A 21,489-nucleotide genomic window follows, 5' to 3' on the forward strand; every position below is an offset into this window, starting at 1 on the left:
ATTCATAGTTTCCTTTATTGCCTACATAAACTATTTATCATATTTCGTTAATAAATACTTTGAGTTAGCTTAGTCGTAAAAAGGTAACGTACAAAAAAAATTATTCATTCATTCTTATAAATAATTCATACTGATGTAATTCATTTCAGATCCTTATTAACTATCTAACAATCATAAACAAGCTGAACGATCTACTTAATGGAAAGCAACCGCTACTCTACCCTTCCATTATGTATCGTTACATATATTTTTACTACATATACATTAAATAGAATAATACCACAACTCCCGATGTTTTATGCTTTTATATGCGCGATTAGTGATGTACTCAGGCAGACTGATTTACCTAGATAGACTGAGTTGAGTGCCTGATAGGTACCTACTCAAGTACTCAATGTACATAGCTCGGATATATCTCTTTATTGTCAACTCAGATAATATCTTAATATTTCAACTTAAGTAATCTGAATATCTTAATGTAACTAAATAAAGAGAATTACAAAAGATAAGTACAACGGACGGTCTTATCGCTATAAACAATCTCTACTAGACAACCTTTGGATGGAGAGAAGCAATTTTATAATCTGATAGGAGTTCTAACAATATATATATATACTCAACAATATACCTATATTATATTTGAGCTAAAATTAAACTCTAATGATAAAAAAAAAATTAAAACACCACACAATATTTAAAGATATTGTGTGTCGTGTGATACTGTACTGTACTTTAATCAGCAATTTATATTCATCTTCATGAATAAAACTTGTTTTGTTAATATTTTACTGGAGTGTTATTTTGCGATATTATTAACAAAATAATTCTAATATTAATAATTTAAAATAATTCTAGTCGAATAATTTGTTTTGTTTACTGTGTAAGTTCACAAGTCATCCAGTCTAAATATACAATTTATTTTCAGACTCTCTACTGCTATTACGTGTTTACATAAAAGGAGTTTAGTGCCGTCCTTTACTTTTACCTTTTTTTGTTTATTCCAAGTAATTGTTTAGATAATAATGATCTGTAAGACGGGTTATTCTAGTACCGACACCAGTCTCTCACAAAGATTGTTTTAAATTGTAACCTATATAGCTGTAAAATTTATTGTTGTTATTTTGTGAAAGAAATTATACATATATATATATATATATATATATATATATATATATATATATATATATATATATATCTTTTAGGGATTTAAAGTTAAAACCTCTTTCAACCTACTCGATGCTTTTGCCTTACCAAAAACATGATATTGTATTAATTTCGTTAGTATTTTAACCTTTTGCAAGGAAAGCCAGAGCATTTAGCTCGCAAATTTATAAGAGTGAAGCCCAGGAGCATATTATACAAAAAAAAAAACAAGTTTTAAGAACCGTGAAATTTTTTTTCTATAGCCGAGATGTTCCATAGAAACTACAATGTGGGGCTTTTCAAAAAGAATCTATCAACTACAACAACGTGCATATAACACATCTGAAGTTATTATGAATATATTAATTAAATAATTAATTGAAATATGACAATATGACTTGCCTGACGATATGACAAACTTTATAGAAACACTATTACCTATTCTGCTAACAAAGTATTAATTTACATTAGATGACTACTGTGCCAAAACTAGGCAGTACTGGGTTTACATAAATAAGATCTCATTGCTGACTATTGTAGGTATAAAGCTTTTTAATGAACTTTGGTTTAAATGAAAGACGAGGAAAAATTTAATACAATGCAGTCATGTTGCGTAGCAACAAATGGCTGTCATTACCTTTAATTAAGTTTAGCAAAATTTATTTTTGGTGACAAATTGCATGTATAAAACTTTTAGGTGAATGTAACTGCATTGGAATACTGTGATGGATGTAAGGTTGCCATGTAAAATTAGGTATGATAATTTTCGCAAATTTACCCTCATTGCGATTTTATATAAAATTTACTCCAAACGGAAGTTTTTTTTCTTTTCAACACAACAACGTAGGGTTGCTCATAAAAAATGAGCGAAAGTAAATGTTGCCGCCATAAAAAAAATACTATTTTTGTTCTTTATTAGAGGTGTTTGTAGTACCATTGTAGAGAATTGGTTCTTTTGACAAAATTTGCAACGAATGGAAATTTATTTTCAAACATGGTATATTTGAGTGTATATTACACTAAGCATAAAAATAGCCATAAATAACTTACGACCTTATGAAGTTACTACTTTTGATTTTTTATTGCTCTTTTAAAAACAGTATAGAATTAGGGTAGGTATCATGTAATGTACACAATAAAATACACCGTCAACTTGAGAATCTTCTCTTTTTTGAAAATTAATAGATGGTAAATAAAGCTATAATTATTTCGGACACACTGAAGAGATGCATAATAGTGTGTAAGCAGATTTCTGCAGAGAGAAATTAATATGTAAGTCGGTCGAGTGCATACTTGACTACCTAAGTACGTTTCCATTTAGAAAAGGCAATATTCAGACGGTAGATGGAATGTTTATAAAAAGAAGTATTCATGAAAATAAATTATGCATAAACAAATAAAAAAAAAATGACGGGAACAGTAAACATTTAGTTTAAATTGAAGAGTTGTAGTTTAAATATAGATGAATACGGGACGGGACAATGCGTAATCGTTTATGATTATGATGCGCTTTGAAAATTACTTGTTTGAATTTTACTTAATTTTCAAGTTACAAGCTTCTTATACCTGACACAGGCAGAAATGGTCGTAAAAATAGCGACCGGTTGCTATTGAGAAAAAGAGGAAAAAATATGCATATACATACACCATAAATTTGTAGTTGGTAGTGTGTATGAGTGTGTGTGGGTGTGTGTGTCGTGAAAAAAAAATGAAATCGTTAAAGTTTTATAATTAATGGAAATTATTCATCAATATAAAAACAATAATTTCGATATGTTTAAATGTTTACATTTTTGTATTAGAAAGGTACCTAATATGTATTTATTTTTCAAATTTTCGATGTCAAGTTGAACTGAATAAAATTTTTCAACTGAAAGGATGAGTTATTTCAAAACGGGCGTTGAAAGGTTTTATTACAGGGTCAGAAACAACGGTCGAGTACGTGACATCCCTGATGTCACAGCGGTCTACAAGGTAACCGCTTCCTATCTAGCGACTGTAACCTAATGGCCACCATCATTATCTAAAAAAATAATCGACATATATGGAGTTATTTATCTAAAGTTACGACATTTATATAATAATTATCTGAGATAGTTAAGATTATGTTCCCCAAAAAGATTTCAATTTCAAAAAGTAAACTACTGAACCGATTTTGATCAAATTTCAAAGAGTTATGAGGTAACAAAAAAATACAACTTCTTCTTTTTAAAGTCGGTTGAGAATTCAGATGAAAAATATAGGTATCTTCGAACAAAGAGTTTCTCATCTACGTCGACAGTTTGCATGTAAGTACACTTGTAGATTTTTTTTATTGGTAGAAAATGAAATAGTAACCCCGCCTGCGCTAACGGGATACGCTGGCGGGGCACCAGTGAAGGGTGATCGATGAGGATGAAAACAGACCAGTTAACCCATCATGATGAATTCATCAGGAATTAATCATTATAGTTTCCAGGGGGAACCGCGAGGAGGTCGACCTGATTGGATATATTGCTAGCAATGGGATTCTCAATCTCCATTACTAACAATCCCTTTCCCCCCGTACACTTGTAGTAGGTACATTATTTCAAGATCGATAGTCATTAGAACCAGAACAGCTATCGACGATAACTTACCATGTTTAGTTTGAAACTAATAGTAACTCAAACGTGGTTTCAAACTAATGCTCTTTACTCACAGGTTACAGGTTACCGGTATATACTTACTTATAACCACGATAACAGAACTCTAATAAATAAATATAGTTCTAAGGACTTGTACAAATTTGATAATAATGTATTTCTATTTTAAAAGGATAAATGATGCAAAATTTTATTTTACAAAAAATTAAAAAGCCTTGGGATGCATTTTATAATCTGATTCTGTACTCGGATAGACATCGTAGCCTTACTGTACATACACTTCAACACGATATACCTATAGTCAATCTGGCACAGCTGGAGAGACTGTAGTACTGTCCATGTCTCGACCGAATCAAAGGCTTTCTCATAGTCCACAAACGCCAGACATAGTGGCAGATTATACTCTTCAGTCTTCTGTATAATCTGCCGTAGCGTATGTATATAGACTATGGTGCTAAAGCCCTTTCGGAAGCCAGCTTGTTCCGGTGGCTAGAAGTCGTCGAGTTTGCGCGTAAGACGTTGGACAGAACTCTCGAAAACTTAACATGTAGAATACTTTATATATTGATTCATGCGGGCAAACCTATGGAATAAAGCTAGTCTATAATAAAAAAGAGGTTACAATTAACCCTCTGATCGCGTATTTTTTTCACAACAATAAAACACACCCTTTGACAACAAATAGCAGTACGAGTATTTAGCCGTCTAGCGATATTCTGAGAAACAATATCATTCTACCAAAACAAACATCACGGGATAACAACGTCAACAGACATAAAAAATGCGAGCACGTCGAAATCGCGGAATGCGTAAAATTAAACTAGTAGATATTTCACGCGGAAATCGTGGGATACCCGACCAGAGGGTTAAATGTCCGAAATAAAAAGAACATAAGTATACAAATAAATTCAGCGTATTTTACGTGAAACTGTGAAATAGATTCCAAATAAATGAAATCATTACAATTATACAGGACTACACGGAAATCGTATCTAACAAAAAGATAATATTATACCCAAACAAGATCGATTTAGATGTGCTCATAACAATTGTCCTTAGTAAAATATTTAAACGATTTTATGAACGGAATATCTCAATTTTTTTGCGGGTCGTATTTTGACGATTAACGAGGCCCTCTTATCTGTAGAACGTGGATGTTCCGTCAACGACGACATAAATATTTTCAAGGAAATATATAATGTCGAAACGTTTTTCGCTGAAGCTATAATATTTCCTTAATCCATCAGTTTGGGTATTCAAATATGTCGTCGCAATATCCGGTGATTTTATCTATGATTATTTATTTTTGATAGAATAATGAAAAGAAATTACTTTTTTAAGACGCATTAAATTAAATTACCGAATTATAGCTGCTGTTCTAAGCTTTTTCGATCATTCATTTTAGCCGTTAATTGTCTACTGTTGAACATAAATGCTTCATACTAGACTGTTACAAGAGGAAGTGTCTTTAGCCAGGGGGATGGGATTTATTATTAGTGGGATCCAACAGCCTTGTTGCTAGCAATGTACTTTTTAGGTTATTAGGTTTACCTCCAAGCAATTTAAAATGGAAACCATTGTGGTTAATTTATGTTTAATTCATCACAATGGGCCAACTGACCCGCTTACATCTTCACCTGTCATCACTCAGTGGTGCCTTGCCTGCGTATACCGATAGTGCAAGCGGGGTATCTATTCCATTTTGTCTCATTAAAAAATGGTCACGAGCCACTTGCATTCTCTGTTGATTCCTTACAAATTTCTTTGAGATTGCTATGATGATCATGGTCATGAATATCGATGCCTCGCAATAAGATCGATTTGGGATTAGTGTTCATCATTGGGGTTTATACTTGTAGTTGCTACGTTTGGCAGCCAGCTTAGCTACTGTAGTATAATATTCGGGAGACTTTAATTATAATATTCTGATTTGCCTCTTATCACACTCACAGGTAGAGCGGGCATTTACTAGTATATAGACAAGTAATATGGTTATTATACTATTACCGTTAAATGTATTATTAATAGAAGAAGCAGCAGTAGGCAGTTTTTTAGACAACATAAAAATGAATTTCTTATAGTTATTTGTTCATATAACATATAAAGAAATTATTTTTACCGAAACTACAATAAGTAGCTCTAAAAGTATTAAATTTATGTACCTACTACTTACAATCATTATGAATCACAAAACAGTTATTAAAATCGGTTTAGAATTGGTGAAGATATCACATTTATTACTCGTAAAATTGATTACAATTAGTGAAGATATCGCATTAAAAAAACGCGCGAATTGAGATATTCCTCCTTTTTGAAAGAGCTGTGTAGTACTTTATAATTATATTTTTTTTCTACATATTTAACCAAAGAAAATTTTATTCGAAACATTTAATTTAAACGAAAGTACAAAAAAAAAAAAACAAATTATCTTTTAGTTTTCATAACAAAAAATTAATTATTCTCGAATTATCTAATTTAACCAGTTGGAAACTTTAGACAAAATGGCAAAACGGAGATTTAACTAATTAGTAAAGCCAAGATGAAAAATGAGCCTTCTAAAAGTATTCTTCATCGTACATCATTTGCCAACGTATATTTTTTCGCATTTAAGAATAAAAATTCATGCATCCATTGTTTTCCTTTTTTCATTTGTTGACTCATCCATGCATAATTTGTTTTTATTATGTTCCAATGAACTAATAAGTACGAGTAATCGAGTGATTAGTTTTATTCAATCAGTCATTGTTATTACCTTTATAATAATTTTATGTTGTTAGAGTGTGAATTTTCGAAACTGTCTGCAAAGTGTGTCTCAATTTAGCTAAATTTGTATAACAATTTATGTCTGAGTTTCTATTCTCGTCATTATTTTGCAATTCATCTAATGATTATAATCGTAAGGACAGGTATATATTTATTTTTATCTAAGTATAAATTTATTTACTTTACAAATTAACACCAACTATATAAATCTTGCTTAGATAAACTAATTGATGTTCAACTTTGATATTCAAATGTAATCAGATTCGATATTAATTATCATAATATTAACATACAAACATTGAGAGTATTCATAATTTTACGATACTCAAAACCAATTTGCATCTCTAATAATGATATTGTTTTCACTCGATTATTATTTTAGCTATACCAATTTTACAGATTTGGATTGTCTATGCCGCTTTTAAAAGGAGGTCTAATTTCAGGGTTCATTTATTTAAAGATCCATTTGCACCGGTTTCGGCAGCGGTGTTGTAAGCCTACCTACTTTATTCAGGAAAAAATATCGCACCAATTTGTGAAATGAATATTTATCATGTTCCACATTTTCATTCTAGAATTTATATTTTTTAAACGAGTCAATTATCACACCCTCATCTGTTAGAAATCGTTTGTAAAAATAACGAATTGTAGGCCAATCTTTGTTACATTTTTTTTAAATAGCAAACAAACTGACGACCCTTCTGATGGGAAGTGGCAACCGTCGCTTATAGACGTGAGCAGTACCATGGACATAACAGAGTATACTGTTTCGACCATGATATTCTCCATGTGTTGCCATTCCTGAGGACGTAGGTGTTATTTCTCTGTACCCTGTAAATTCACGGCCACACGGCCCCTCACCCTTCAAACCGAAATACAGCCATGCAAACACAACTGCTTCACGGTAGAAAAACGAATAGGACAAAGGTGCCTAAGCAAACGACTTTTGTACAAAGTCTCCCCTTTCTACATTCGTAATATTTACTGCGAAGAAATACACTTTTAGAGTATAAAAGTCTAATCTGGCACTGCCGGCTGAAGCTCGCAGAGCCTGTGAAGTCGTAAAGCAGCAGCGAGGACAAGACCTTCACAGTTAACTACGACACAATACAGCCACTCATCTCCGACTGTACTGTTTGTCTCTAGCACTATCTCCGCCCCCACTACCACTCACCAACAATTTCACGATTATAAATATGTAGTCAGGTTAGTTGACCTATCATGAGGAATTCAACAGATATTAACCACGATTGTTGCCAGATAGCAACCTGGTTTTATAAAAAAATGTCCAAACAGGCTTTTCTTTACTTTTCGTTTCCAGCGTATCTAGGAATATCTATATTTCATGATTTCTGAGATTCCTGAGAATATAATTCCCGGCATAGAATGGGCCACCCCTTCCTTTCTCATTGTAAGAGAGGATTAAGGGAACTTAATAGTCGAGGGATGAGTAGCAATGCCCCTCTTAAAACATCACCAAAACCTAACTGCGGCTGCCAATCCGCCTTCCAAGCTTGGCAACTAATGGTATGACTATGGTCCTTCTTATGGAGGACATCTATGTTCAATAGTGGACTGTTAATGGCTGTATGATGATGACGAACATAAACTTCCCCAACGCACGTCACATACATAGAACCTATACATATCCGATAATATAATATATCGCTAAGGAAAATTTTATACCCATAGGTTCAGGACGGTATGTACAAGCACCTATCTATATGTCTGATATATCTCGAAGAAAAAATTGCACCCACAGGCGTAATAAGTTTTTGTTTGAAATATCCCGCAGCTCTGTCGCGACAAAGAAATATATTTTTATTCACTGAGGGTGGCAAAACCATAAGAATAGTAAATATTCCTTACTTTTATAGTATTAAACATAAGCGAAAGTCAATGAATACGCGACAAATAGGTATATCAAATGATATCTTAGGAGAGAAATGGAAGACAGACAATATTTACGAGAAGTTATTGCTTATTAAGAAAAAGAAATATGTTGGAATATTCACTTGTACACGCATTCTGATATAGGCTACAGCGAATGGTCTGCCAAATTAAGTAGATTCGTAATTTGTTGTTAGACTTGATGACATATAGCGGCATAATAAAAGAAACACATCAAACAATCAACATATAAAACAAGCAACTCAAGCAACATATAAAAAGGGTATTAAGCTAAAGCATAGGCTTTAGCTTTATACCCTTTTTATATGGACATAGATCCAGCAGTACACTGTCGTGAGCTGATCATAATGAACAAAACCTAATACTTCAATTCTATGATTAAAAAAATGTCTATCAAATTTTATTAATCAATGAAGCGATAATAACCCATGTAGTATTTAGTATATTTATTTAACGAAATATAGACGAGTCGAGTATCATATTTATTATTAAAGCAAAGGGCGTTTTAATTGTGTACTATTGACATCCCGCGTGTTATATTAAATAAAACCACAAGATACAACTAGCAATTTAGTTATCTGACACTGTCAATTATACAGAAATGAAACGGTTGAATAAATGTGTACCCTTTTTCTTAGATTTGTACGTAATAAGATACACAAAGAATATTTTTATCCTTATTAACGCGCGCAAAGTCACGAATTTGAACTATTATTACCCTCAATTTGCTCTTTCTGCTTTTAATTTTTCTTTCAAAAGCAAAAGTTAAAGTAGAGTGATACGATAAAATAATTCTTAGTAGATAAAAATTTATTCCATCCACGAAACTGCGCAATTTTCATATATAAAAATATACTTCCAATTTCTTATATTGATACTCATAATCGATTTGGTAAACCAGTCAAAAAGCAAGTGGGGCCACATGGTATTGTAGTTTCTATTTTCAACTTACCTAAACACAAAAGGATAAAATCAAAGTCGTTTTTTTTATGTACAAATTATATACGCATTCTTGATTCTTAATCTAATTATAAATATGAAAGTGAGTTTGTTAGATCCCAATCTTTATGGAATTTGATATACACGTAATAATTGAGGTGGAGATACACGGTGATACAAATGATGTCGCTAATGTGATCTAGTTTTAATTACAATTCTAACATAGACTGTTAGTTTATTGACATTTGTTCACTATCATTAGTTTTGTTTATCCAAAATAGTATAACCAACTACAATTTATATTAAAGTTGCTGAAATCTGTAACATGTCATCGTCAATCCAGTGAGACAATGTTGCAATATTGTATCTAGTACAATGTCCTACATTAATATCGGAGAATCTATATTGAAAACGCTCATTTCTTAGACAGATATAGTTACAATGTCTTCATTTAACGATTAAGTCGCTAAGTATGAAATAAGAGAATATAATAACTTGGAATAGGGTAAAGAGGAAAGGATTCAAGGAAAGTCGTAACAAAATACCTCCATATAAAAAGTATATTGTTTTTTCGCCGTAAAAGGAGTAGGTATTGTCAATAGAATGGCACAATTTAACTCCGTGTATTATAAATACCTAAAGAAAATATTTTGCCACATTTATTTAAATTTAGCATTCTTTACATTATTTTCTCCAAATCTCGAGTCGCACGTCTATATATGTATATATCGCATCTCTATATACCTTTATAAATTCATTTTGCTTAAAATATATTTATGTATGTCCTAAGAAGGTATCACATTACGAATATCAAAATCGCAGACAGACAGAATTATTTTTACGGTTATGATAATGGCATGGATTGGTTTGGATCATATCTTTTAGTACCTGGGTCGCCGTTATTTCTTATCTATTTCACAACTAAGTAGATGCCACGTTTCAAGTTAGTAGTTCCGATAGCAGTATACTATGACTAACATTGCGATGACTACTGAACCAGTAACTAAATATCTACTATAACTTTGATAAATACCTGCCAATTACAACTAACTTATTAGTAAGAAATTTAATTAATAGTTAGGTGTGCTTTAGAGATTAAGATTATCAATTTAAGTGATGTAGAAACTGATCCTTAAAATTAAAATGTCATCATTAACCTCCACAAGAAATAAGACAACTTAAATCGTCACATTGCAATATTTTTATATAGAAATATTCAATTAATAAAGTAATATATCCTGAATAACCTTTGATAGAAAATATTGAAAGTAATACGGATATTTCGACGATTTACTCTTGACTTTCCGTAAGATTGAGAACTGTTTTTGTAGAAGGAAATCTTACCTAACACACAATTGAATACGGTTTCGTCAACAGCCAAACACGAACAAAAGGGGTAGCTTATTAAGTTCGGAAGTTTGATAAAATATAATTTGTTCTTTGTACCAGGCGTTTAATTTTGATAATGAACAATAATGAAAACAGTTTCTTGATAAAAGACCTACTAAATTATCTTTTACCTTTTTGTTGTAGATATCTATATCGTAATCTAAAAGAACGAACTCTATACCGGTTGGTCAAACCACATAAATCTTTTTGACGGATCTGCTCCGCCCTACCATTTATATGCAATGGTTTTTGCGATGGTCTCTCTACCAGGTGTACCTAATTATTTAACCTCAATTTAAAAATACATCGAGTTCCTTGTAGTTTGGTTGTTTATTCAAGTTTGATCAATATTCAATGCACCAAATGTGTGCACCTAAAGCTGTGCCAAAAATGCATTTAAAATTGGTTTAAAATTAAGCGTTATCTATCTATCTTTTATTATATCTGTTAATCCAGGATCTGTTTCATTAACCACCAAGTCATTCTACTGTTTTATTGTAATTGAGTTAGAAACATCAAAAGAGCTGTACAACCTTTTACATTTATATACCTAGTAGTAGAAAGGGTTTAATAAATCATTCAGAGATTTTCATTAACTTAATTACATTGTGCAAATCAACACTGCCTACTTACTTATTAAATACCACGCATTTATTTAATAAAACAGAAATGGTGTATTAAGGAAATGAACATGTAATTAAGTAAGCTCATGAAACAACAGGTATATGTAACAATTTCATCCCTTGCCCATTCATTCGTGTCCTTGATAAAAACGGGGGTGTCCTTCAGTCCTGTGCCAACGCTCTTAAATTGGCAATATATCTACGTATTTATATATAGGTACAGTAGTATATGTTTACTCCTTTTACGTTAAAATATGAGTATAATATATATGAGTACTATCTAATATGGGCGTTCGCCACGCCACACTGTCTTTGTAAGTAATGAAAACTTTCCTTCAAAATTCAGGCACAAAATGTAATTGAACTATGTATAAATAATGCAATTCATTACATTACGTACAAATTGTCTTATTTTCTATATTTTTTATTTACCTTTTAGTGTACAAACTTTTTATTATTAATTCACTAAAGCTTTACGTTATTATTAACGATATATACAAAAAAATCTAGGAATATCTTTGATTTTTATCATTGTTTATTGGTATTATAGTATATAATCGTGTATCATACATACACGATATATATTTATATTTATTTATATTTGTATGTATATTTATACGATCATAATGTGCAATAGTTCTCCATTGTATGTGTTATATAATTTATAAGTCAATATGGATTCGTCTGTAACTGTTTATGTACAACAATTTTTAATTTTTCACCACATAATTACATCGCCAGAGGTTGACTGGGAGAGAATAATATAACATTAAGTTCACCTTTCGTACTAGACATTCTTTGTGATGTGGTCAATCACTACATAGTATAAAACAAAGTCGCTGTCGCTGTTTGTCCGTCCCTATGTATGCTTAAATCTTTAAAACTACGCAACAGCTTTTGTTTTTTTTTTTTTAATAGATAAAGTGATTCAAAAGGAAGGTTTATATGTATAATACATGCATAATATTGTAGAGAAACATTGATAAATTTAGAAGTGTCTAATGTGATGTGATGTAATGTGTACCCGCGCGAAGCCGGGGCGGGCCGCTAGTAAATAATAAATAAAATAAATATTACTTTGTAATAATAATAATTATATTATACATATACGTTCATTAATTTTTCTTTTAACTAATTCACTCTATTTTAAACTAATTTTACTAGCAGATTTATAAATTTAATATAATTTCTTTGGTAGTCTAATAATATAAAAAAATATCCACTCAATATAATGAACCATTTTCTGTAACAAGTATTTCTTCTTTTCAGCTGTCTCTTATTTCCGATACTTTAATGGCACAGCGGCAAACCGCTGCCCGGGTAAATGGATCCACAGGGGTCATATAAATTTGTGAAAACCTTTGAGTTGTGTACCCTTCACCGTCACATTTCATCGGATTTCGTATCAAATTTTAACTCTGTTTTATTTTCGTGTTACGATTTTCCCCACGACTGATTTTATATGAGATACGATTTTACTCATAATAAAAGAAAATGTACTTAAGATGATTAGTTTCATAATGAAGGTATTTAATAGAGTATTCATACTAATATTATAAGTGTGAATGTGATTTTATTTTCTTTTAAACGTCATGTTCTCGTAATTATAAACTTATTACTTATTTGGAATGAAAAAGAACATAGGCTACTTCTTGTCTCGGTTAATTACAATATCCCGGTCGCGCGGACCAAGTAGCGTGTAATAACTAGTATTATATAAAACTGTATTTAAGTAACAAATAACTTCAGTACAGCATCTCAATATAAACACAAAGTGTGTTGACTCAACCATCAAAAATTTGTTTAGGTAACCGTGAAAAGACGCATGCTACATTACCTAATGTGAAGTATACTTCTAGCGTAGGAGGTCGTTACAGTAAATATAAAAAATGCACACGATTAATCCCTGATGGGGTGGTCAGAGGCATTTGTTGACTGTTGCTATCGATTATTGATTGAACTTAATATATGATAAAATAATAAATAATAGATATATTATTATAAGTCTCATTTACTTTTAAACTAACTTCGTACCCGTTTCTTCGTACACATGGATTTTAGAAGTAGAAAACCCCATGAAATATACCATGTTTAGATAGTATATTAAGATAATATATATATATATATATATATATATATATATTCAATTTTTAGTTAGATATTTAGGAATACAACTATGAAAACCGCATTTAATATGGTATAGTAGTTTTTGTATGAAGCAGAAACAAACATGCAGATAGACAAAATTTTCAAAAAATATTATTTTAGCATATATTAGTCTAATTAAGACCCCTTATGTTACTTTTTCTTAAATATCTCTTACATATAGACATCTTCTAGTTGTTTGTTTCAGTTTTTTAATGTTAAAAGACAAGAATAAATTATTTTAGATACCTATTCGTGATATTTAACAAGCGTGCACTCAAATAATCAATTGAATACAGGTTGGAGCTTTATTGATATGTGCTTATTTCGTGTCTACATTAGGAATGGTTGGCATGGTTCAATATTTTCAACTATAATCATTACCTACTCTTATGCCTAGTTAGTTAGAAAATTGCACTTCATTAAACCAATTTTGAGAAAATGAGTCAATTCAATGAACTAATCTATAAAATAAGACTTCAATTTGATATTAAGACGAATTCTTTATTGTAAAGACCAATATCAACTATGTTTTTAGTAAATTTAAGTCGATATTATTATAAATTTAGATTATGATAGATCAAAAAAACAGTAATTTCGGGAAATTATCAAATTAAAATATTAACATAAGAGGACTAGAGAAATGTCACCTCGAATCCACCATTGTTACAAATATATCAAATAAAATTGTTTTCCGGATTTGCCTGTGAACGGAATTTAATAAACTTGTATTAGTGTCATTTTTGTATTTTTTACGGAAGGTTTATATGTGCAATAAATCCTAATTTGCACCAGAGCGAAGACAGGGCGGGCCGCTTGTTTAATATAAAATAATCATTATTGAAGAAAAGAACATTTATTTACAAGAAGAAATAATAACAAAATATTACTTAATCCAATATAACATTAAAAAATTTAAAAATATATATATTTAAAGATAAAAAATTTCTTAGAGATCATTATTTATATTACAGCAATGTATTTTTTCTTCGATGTATTTTTGCATTAGGTGTTGATTACTTTTATCGAAGTGTTTTTGTTTGTGACATGAAAATATTTTACTAGACTGTGAACTAACCGTGACTCGCATTATAGTGCGAATGTAGGCATAAACGACTATAATAAAATATAAATTTATATAACAAATCTACGTACATGAAAACTTGCTATCCAAATAACATTTTTATAGGTTTTCACATAAAGGGAATAGCTTTTAAAAGTTTACTAGCAGTGTTAGGTGTTGCCTCTCTACTGGATGTCTACATCTACAATACGTACTGGCAGCAGAATATTGGTTTTAGGTGTTTACTTGTTCGTCAAGCGACGAGTAAGTCTATATACTTATTTCTGAATAGAAATACTTGAAATATAATTTTTTCAATCTTATTGATATTACTAATGCGAATTTTGTAAAGATGGACGGATAGATGATCGTTTGCTACTCTTTTATGCAAATACTGCTGAACGGATTTGAATCAAATTTATTTATACGTAACTATATTTTTATTTTTAAAATACAAATCAATTAAACACGCCGAAAAACAATGAAATATTTCATAGATAATAATGATATTTAATTAAAGCTGACATCTTAAGCTTTCGAATGCCATATCATTTTTATAATTAACATTTGTCGTTTTAGTAAAATCAATGCATATGTGCGCCGTCAAGGGTTGAGTCGATTTGGTTGCTCGCGAGTGTATTACACAATAAGTCAGATTTTGCTCTGCAAATAAAAAGGAAGGTCGATCAAATCAATATTAATATGAGATCAACACAGAGTAAATTGGTTTAGAAATTGGCGAAGATACATAATACATATAAACAAATAAATCACAAATCGAAATCTCTCAGCTAAATCCTCTTTATTGTAGTCAATAGTTACTTATCCCTCAACAGGATTCCAATTTACATTTTATAACTGTAATGGTCTTGACAATTATATCAAAATATATATATGATTTATAAATATATGTAATATAATATCCATCTAACATTATAATTCAATTCAATTCAATTCAATCATTTATTGCTTCCATAATAACTTGCATTAGTTCATCATCACTGTATTAGAGGATAATAACGTCTTTTTTTCATTTTATACGTATGTAGTTAACTATAATAGCCCATAGCTTCACTCGCATGTAAATGTATGTAAAGGATAAATGATTGTATGTTATTTACAAAATAAGAAGCTCGAAATTTCGTTCTGTACATTACGGCGTTTTTATTTTTCTTTGCACGCTTTTATATTTTTATACAGTGTTTCATCATCTTTAATCCGCTAAAGAAATACGTTTTATTTATACAAATTTCACCATGGAAGTAAAGGTTGTATAAAGAAACCTTATTTCTTGCATCTTCTTAGCGGATCATATTGAGGTATCCTGTATTTTAGATTTTTTTATTTTCACTTAAAAGTATGTATACAATTGCATAAAATATATTTTGTAGTAAATATATTCATAAAAACGTACTAACCGTTCATAACAAAAATAAAAAAAAAATGTCAGCTCTTTAAGATATCTTTTAATCCGAGGAAACGTTTTATTTGTACAAAACACTACTAGTGTTCACTACAAATAAACAGTGTGTATAAATTAATAAACAAAACAGATAAAATTCTCTAATTAAGATCTTTGCCCGTTTTGAAATAAATGCCATTTTACTTAATATTATATAATATGATAAAATTGTAACTAAACGATGTCTGTGCATGGGAAATATTAAAAAAAAATTATACTCGTATAAAGGGCCTTAATAAAAGCAAAGGGATCTTAAACAATAATTTTTAGTACCATAATTTTGCCAGTCTGCCTGTCTATATATCTGTATTGTCCCGTTATTACACAAAAATGACTGCATCAAATTAGATTCGATTTTCATAAATGTAATCCTAAAGTTCTAACTTAAATCTGGTGTGTGTTTTATCTCGATACGCGGTTTTTCTATTTCTAAAGTCCACGGCTACAAATTACCATAGCGTTTCAGTAGTTTCCGTAAAGCTAATTGAATATATAGATGGTGGTATCGAGCCCTTAAATTTAAGGCGAGAGTTTGCCTCCCTATGTGTGTTCTACCGCTTATATAAAGGATTCTGTTCTGAGGAATTGTTTAAAATGATGCCCACAACCACCTTTTATCATTGCATCGCTCGCCATCGACATGAAATTCATCCTCACACGCTTGAACCTAAATGGTCACGTACAGTGCGGTTTCAACGGAATTTTCTCCCGCGAATGCTCAGGCTGTGGGATGAACTTTGTGGAGGTTTTCCCTAGAGACTACAGTATAAAGTTTATTAAAAAGTATATTAAGGCTTCTTTAGGGACGGCAACGATTTAATGAAAATGAAAATATACCAACGATTGACCTGATTCGTCGACTAATGACATGATTAAATATAGAAATAATGTCCAACAAATGAAAAGTCAATTAATTACTTGAATGTTTCTGTTTGTTATTAATTTCAATTTAGAGAGTATTTCTGTGATAATTTGAACGAAAATTGATTACCTTTTCATTAAATTTCTGTTACCATAGCAACAACTAATCCTGTGAGTGTTTATATTTCATTAAAATTAATTAAACAAAATTTTGTCCATAGGTGCACAATGAAGAGTTTCCAACAATGACTTTGTCAGCGTAACTGAGGAAGAAATAAGATTTAGATTTTGCTACGATCGAGAATATCCAAAATGGCAATAATGGGTAAGTAAATAAATCGTAATCCTGAAATGTATTATTTGTTGTACCTAATAGGCAATTACCATCTCTAAAGAAAGATTATTTGCTTTTCATTTCAAATTAACCAAAAATATATATAAGAAGCCGAAATAGAACGAATATTCATGAAACTGAACAATTTTCCTCGAGAGACACGAAAACAATTTTCGAAATTAACTTTCTAAATCAATCTTTTAACTGCGCAGCGTGTATTATTGCGTGCATTATTTATTTATTACCCTCCAATTTAATTATTAAATCCTCCATGTGATGACGGAGTAAGTTCATCGTAGGAGAAGTAACGTCGTAAAAATGTTAAACCTCTAAAAAAATCTTGTACAGGGGCGCCTGGACAGCTTAATAGGTTAATATTATCCTCTTGTAAGACTCATGCCCAGTGGTGAAACTACAATTACTATACAAATTTATTTATTGTACTAACAAACTTAAACACTCTACGTGCAAAATCTATTTCGATATTTAAACGTCAGTTACGTGACTTCTGTAAAATAAAACCTAATTGTAAAGCTGAGACTGGTAATAATGCAATCAAAATACGAATGTAGCAAATTGCTTTCAATTTTGTACTTACTGGGGTTTACTGAAGGTATGTTTTTTATCTATTATTCCTTCGTTCTATATATTGCGGTAAATACGCATTTTCTTTGAACCCTAATAAGATATGTAACCAAAATAAATTTACCATAATTATTAAGAACATTCTTTTTTTGCCATTTCTGTCATTATTTTTTAACCCCCATAAATAAGATTTTTTCATTACTTTCTTAGATGTGTTTAATTAAATTTACATTGTAAGGCCTAAAAATAAATGGGAGGATTGCACCCGACGTCAATTGGTAGAAATTACCTAAGTATTTAATCTACATATCGTCAGCTGGAAACGTGGATTAATGGTGTTTACGAGAAGGGTTTAATTAAGTTTACCGCCAAGCAAAACGGCCTGGTATCAGAAAACGGATGTTTGATTAATCAAGATCAATTTTGATTAGGTTAAGATTAAGTTTATAGGTAAAGTACGTTTATGGGTTAAGTGGATTTGTATCTTGTAGGTGATATTTAAATGTAAAACGGAATTGACGTATAAACTAAGTACACCTAATATAAATAATGTTATATAATATTTTAAGATTATTTTACTACGAGAAAAAAAACATTTTATCTTCGCGTAATTATGTTTAGGAATAAACTTGACTCATATCGGTTAAAAACCACTTAAATCTGTTCATAATAATGGAAATCGATGATTTATATTCCGTAACAGGTAAGCAGTCATTAACAAATATAAATGTCTTTAAATTTTGGATAATTATTTGAAATGTATATATATGCTGGTATATAATCAATAAGTCTTCTCAGATTTGTGCTGTTTAATGAATCCGAAATCCATCCACATATTATCTTTTATAATTACTTAGCAATTATCAGTCGCTACGTGTTCAACTCGTGAACAACGCGATCGATTACTGATTGGGATAATAATTATATTAACTGGCGCGATTGCTTATTATTTCGGTAAAGTGCATAGCACTTTTCTCTAACGCTACCAAAGTAGCGCCGCGGACAATTATCTAGCAATGAGTGAACTAATAGGATTTTGTTTCATAATGATATTTTATTAAATATTTAATTGTATGGTTGAGCGAACTTTTCTGTTATTATTCTACTTATTCCACCAATTTCATTTCTCTTGTAAAGACATAAAGTGTAAATAAATATAACAGCAATGAATATAACTTCACATCTTCTCCTTTCATTGGGTCTATAATAGTGAATATGAAAAAATCTTGCATAAACTCACGTAACTTCGTTTATGTAGACGTAGAGAGGTTTTCTACAGTATTTTCCTTTTTACCAAATATTATTTATATTATTTTACTCACTTTATTTTTCTTGTATTATCTGAAACAAACAAACGTATAAACAGTACATGTTTTAGATCTATAATTTACATTACTACATATACTACATATATTTTTCATACAAATCTAAATATTAGTTTTTGAAAAATGTTTTACGAAAATCAATCTCTAAAGTAAGACTTTGGGGTTGATATTAAGGAAATCTCTTTTCATAGTTAGAATAGATATTTATAAAAAAAATACACTGATTTCCACATGGGTTCATTATTAATTAAACATGAATAAATTAATTATTTTACAATTAAGTAATAGATTATTGAACCTCACATGTAAATCATCTGATTAACATGTGAGGTTGAGGTCAGGTACACTGAGACCACGTTATAAACGATTGAAATTTCGACGATGTTCATTGAAAAAAAAAAATTTTCATGAGTCCGTTACACCCTGTTTAGGTAAACAAATTGCGTTCGTTGATTTTTGTTACAGTAAGATCTATTCTGAAATATTACTCTACAAACCTATCTCGTAAATTACATATAAAATTATATCTATTTAGGGAATTTGGTCGTGAATTAAATCTCTAGGTTTAACAAACATACCTATTGACTTATCTTTTGATGATCGTGGGTTCAATCCCTAAATAATATAAATATTATTTAGGGAATAGGGAATGAATATATATATAATATATTCATTCATGTATATATTTGTTTGTATTGATCTGAGTTTTACCTGACAAAAAGTTGACCCGTTTTTCAGGCTCAATATAATCTAAGAATAGGGCAAACATGTTGACGATCTATCTGATGGAAAATGGTGACAATCGCCTATAAATATGAATAGCACCATAGACATTAATACATTGCGAGGTCATGGTAATCGTCATCACTGAGAACTATGGTACTATACTTTCCCTGTATTATTACTGGTATTTTCACAAGTGGTATAATATTGGTATGCATAATACAGGCAGGGTGAGTGTGCGCCGTACGAGTGCCGTCGTGCTCGTGACAGCGGGCGAGGTGTCGGCGCGCGTCGCCGGCAAGATGGGCGGCTACTCCAACAAGAAGGGAGGTCAGTGTTTCTTTTTTTATACATTCATTCATCCGTTCGTTCATTCATTCGTTAAATCGTTAGTTTGTTCATTCATTCATTTATTGTAATAGTTACAAACTCGTAATGTTGAAATTTACGACTTTCCCAATTTTTTTTATGTAACTTAGAATGACAAACATGCTGACGAAAGTGGTAACCGTCGCCTATAGACATGGGCAGTACCATGGACATAACAGATTACATTACATTACAAATAATAACGTCTTATTTGATATTTAAACATTTGTTTGGACCCTACGAAGAGGTGAATATTAGAAAGACATTATTGAAGATATTTTGGCAAATAAAGATTGTCCCACAATTTGTATAGGGGCGTAAGGGGCGTAGTTTGTAAGGACGGATTCATTGATATTTGTTGATCTTTCACACAAAAACTACTAAACGGATTTGAATAAAATATAGTACACGGGTAAATTATATCTTACTAGTTATATATAACTTAGTACATAGAATACTTAATGTACTAATTTACATGGTGGAAGCCGCGGAATACAGCTAGTATGTAATAAAGCTACCTATTTATTTTTTATATACATAATTTAGAATTGCAGACAAGCTAATAGCCCACCTGATGAATTGAGATAATGGACGCTTATAAACACAGGAAAAAACACCATGGATATCACAAAAAATATATAAAATTCATATTAACTCTAAAACATTACCATTCCTGAGAGCTAACTAGCTGATAGAAAATTAGAGTGCAAACCCATACTACGCCACTATAGCGTGGGTTTTATTTTTTGTGGATGATAATGAAATGGTAAACCCGCCTGCGCTAACGGTATACGCTGGTGGAGCACCAGTGACGAATGAAAAGGCAGGTCAGTTAGCCCATCGTGATGGATACACCTGGCATTCAGCACGATGGTTTCCAGGAGGGACCACGGGGAGGTCAACTTGACAGGGTATATCGCATGTAATGGGACTGGTAGTCCCCATTACTCTTCCCTCCCGATTATAGCATGGGTTTGTAATCGGCGCGGTCCTCTTTACATTATCGAAGTTTACTTTCTTTTTCAAAAGAGATTTTTCTGAAAAAATTAAATCCTGCTTTAAATTTTGACAAAAATAGTACTTTTAAAGATAATGGAAATATTGATTAATGACGTATAGTAGTTTATAACGATTTTACATCAAAGGCGAACGGCTACTACCGTGTGCGCTGACAGAGAGTGGATAGTTAGTAACAGAAATATTAATCCCCATTGCTAGCAATATCAGGTC

The 21,489-nt window shown here is 31.0% G+C and overlaps 1 protein-coding gene and 1 long non-coding RNA gene across 5 annotated transcripts in view; one reads left to right on the forward strand and one right to left on the reverse strand.

Annotated features, from left to right (window-relative positions):
- Positions 1 to 21,489, forward strand: part of LOC113512722 (uncharacterized) — a 61,540-nt gene that overhangs the window by 37,693 nt on the left and 2,358 nt on the right. For both annotated transcript variants that reach the window (XM_031909370.2, XM_026896640.3), the window contains exons 2-3: positions 17,145 to 17,248; positions 20,116 to 20,220. In XM_031909370.2, coding sequence (XP_031765230.1) covers positions 17,236 to 17,248; positions 20,116 to 20,220 — 118 coding nt within the window. In that variant the 5' untranslated portion in view covers positions 17,145 to 17,235. The remainder of the gene's footprint in view (positions 1 to 17,144; positions 17,249 to 20,115; positions 20,221 to 21,489) is intronic.
- LOC128202572 (uncharacterized) overlaps positions 1 to 21,489 on the reverse strand; it is a 67,913-nt gene that overhangs the window by 25,435 nt on the left and 20,989 nt on the right. For 2 of the 3 annotated variants that reach the window (XR_008253864.1, XR_008253863.1), the window contains exon 3: positions 19,083 to 19,183. This is a non-coding gene — a long non-coding RNA (uncharacterized LOC128202572). Of the gene's footprint in view, positions 1 to 18,564; positions 19,184 to 21,489 lie in introns of those variants that run through there. The other variant, XR_008253862.1, reaches the window with a different exon arrangement.

Source organism: Galleria mellonella, unplaced genomic scaffold (assembly GCF_026898425.1).
Source record: "Galleria mellonella isolate WM207_F2 unplaced genomic scaffold, CSIRO_AGI_GalMel_v1 utg139, whole genome shotgun sequence".
NCBI classification, from domain to species: Eukaryota; Metazoa; Arthropoda; class Insecta; order Lepidoptera; family Pyralidae; genus Galleria; species Galleria mellonella.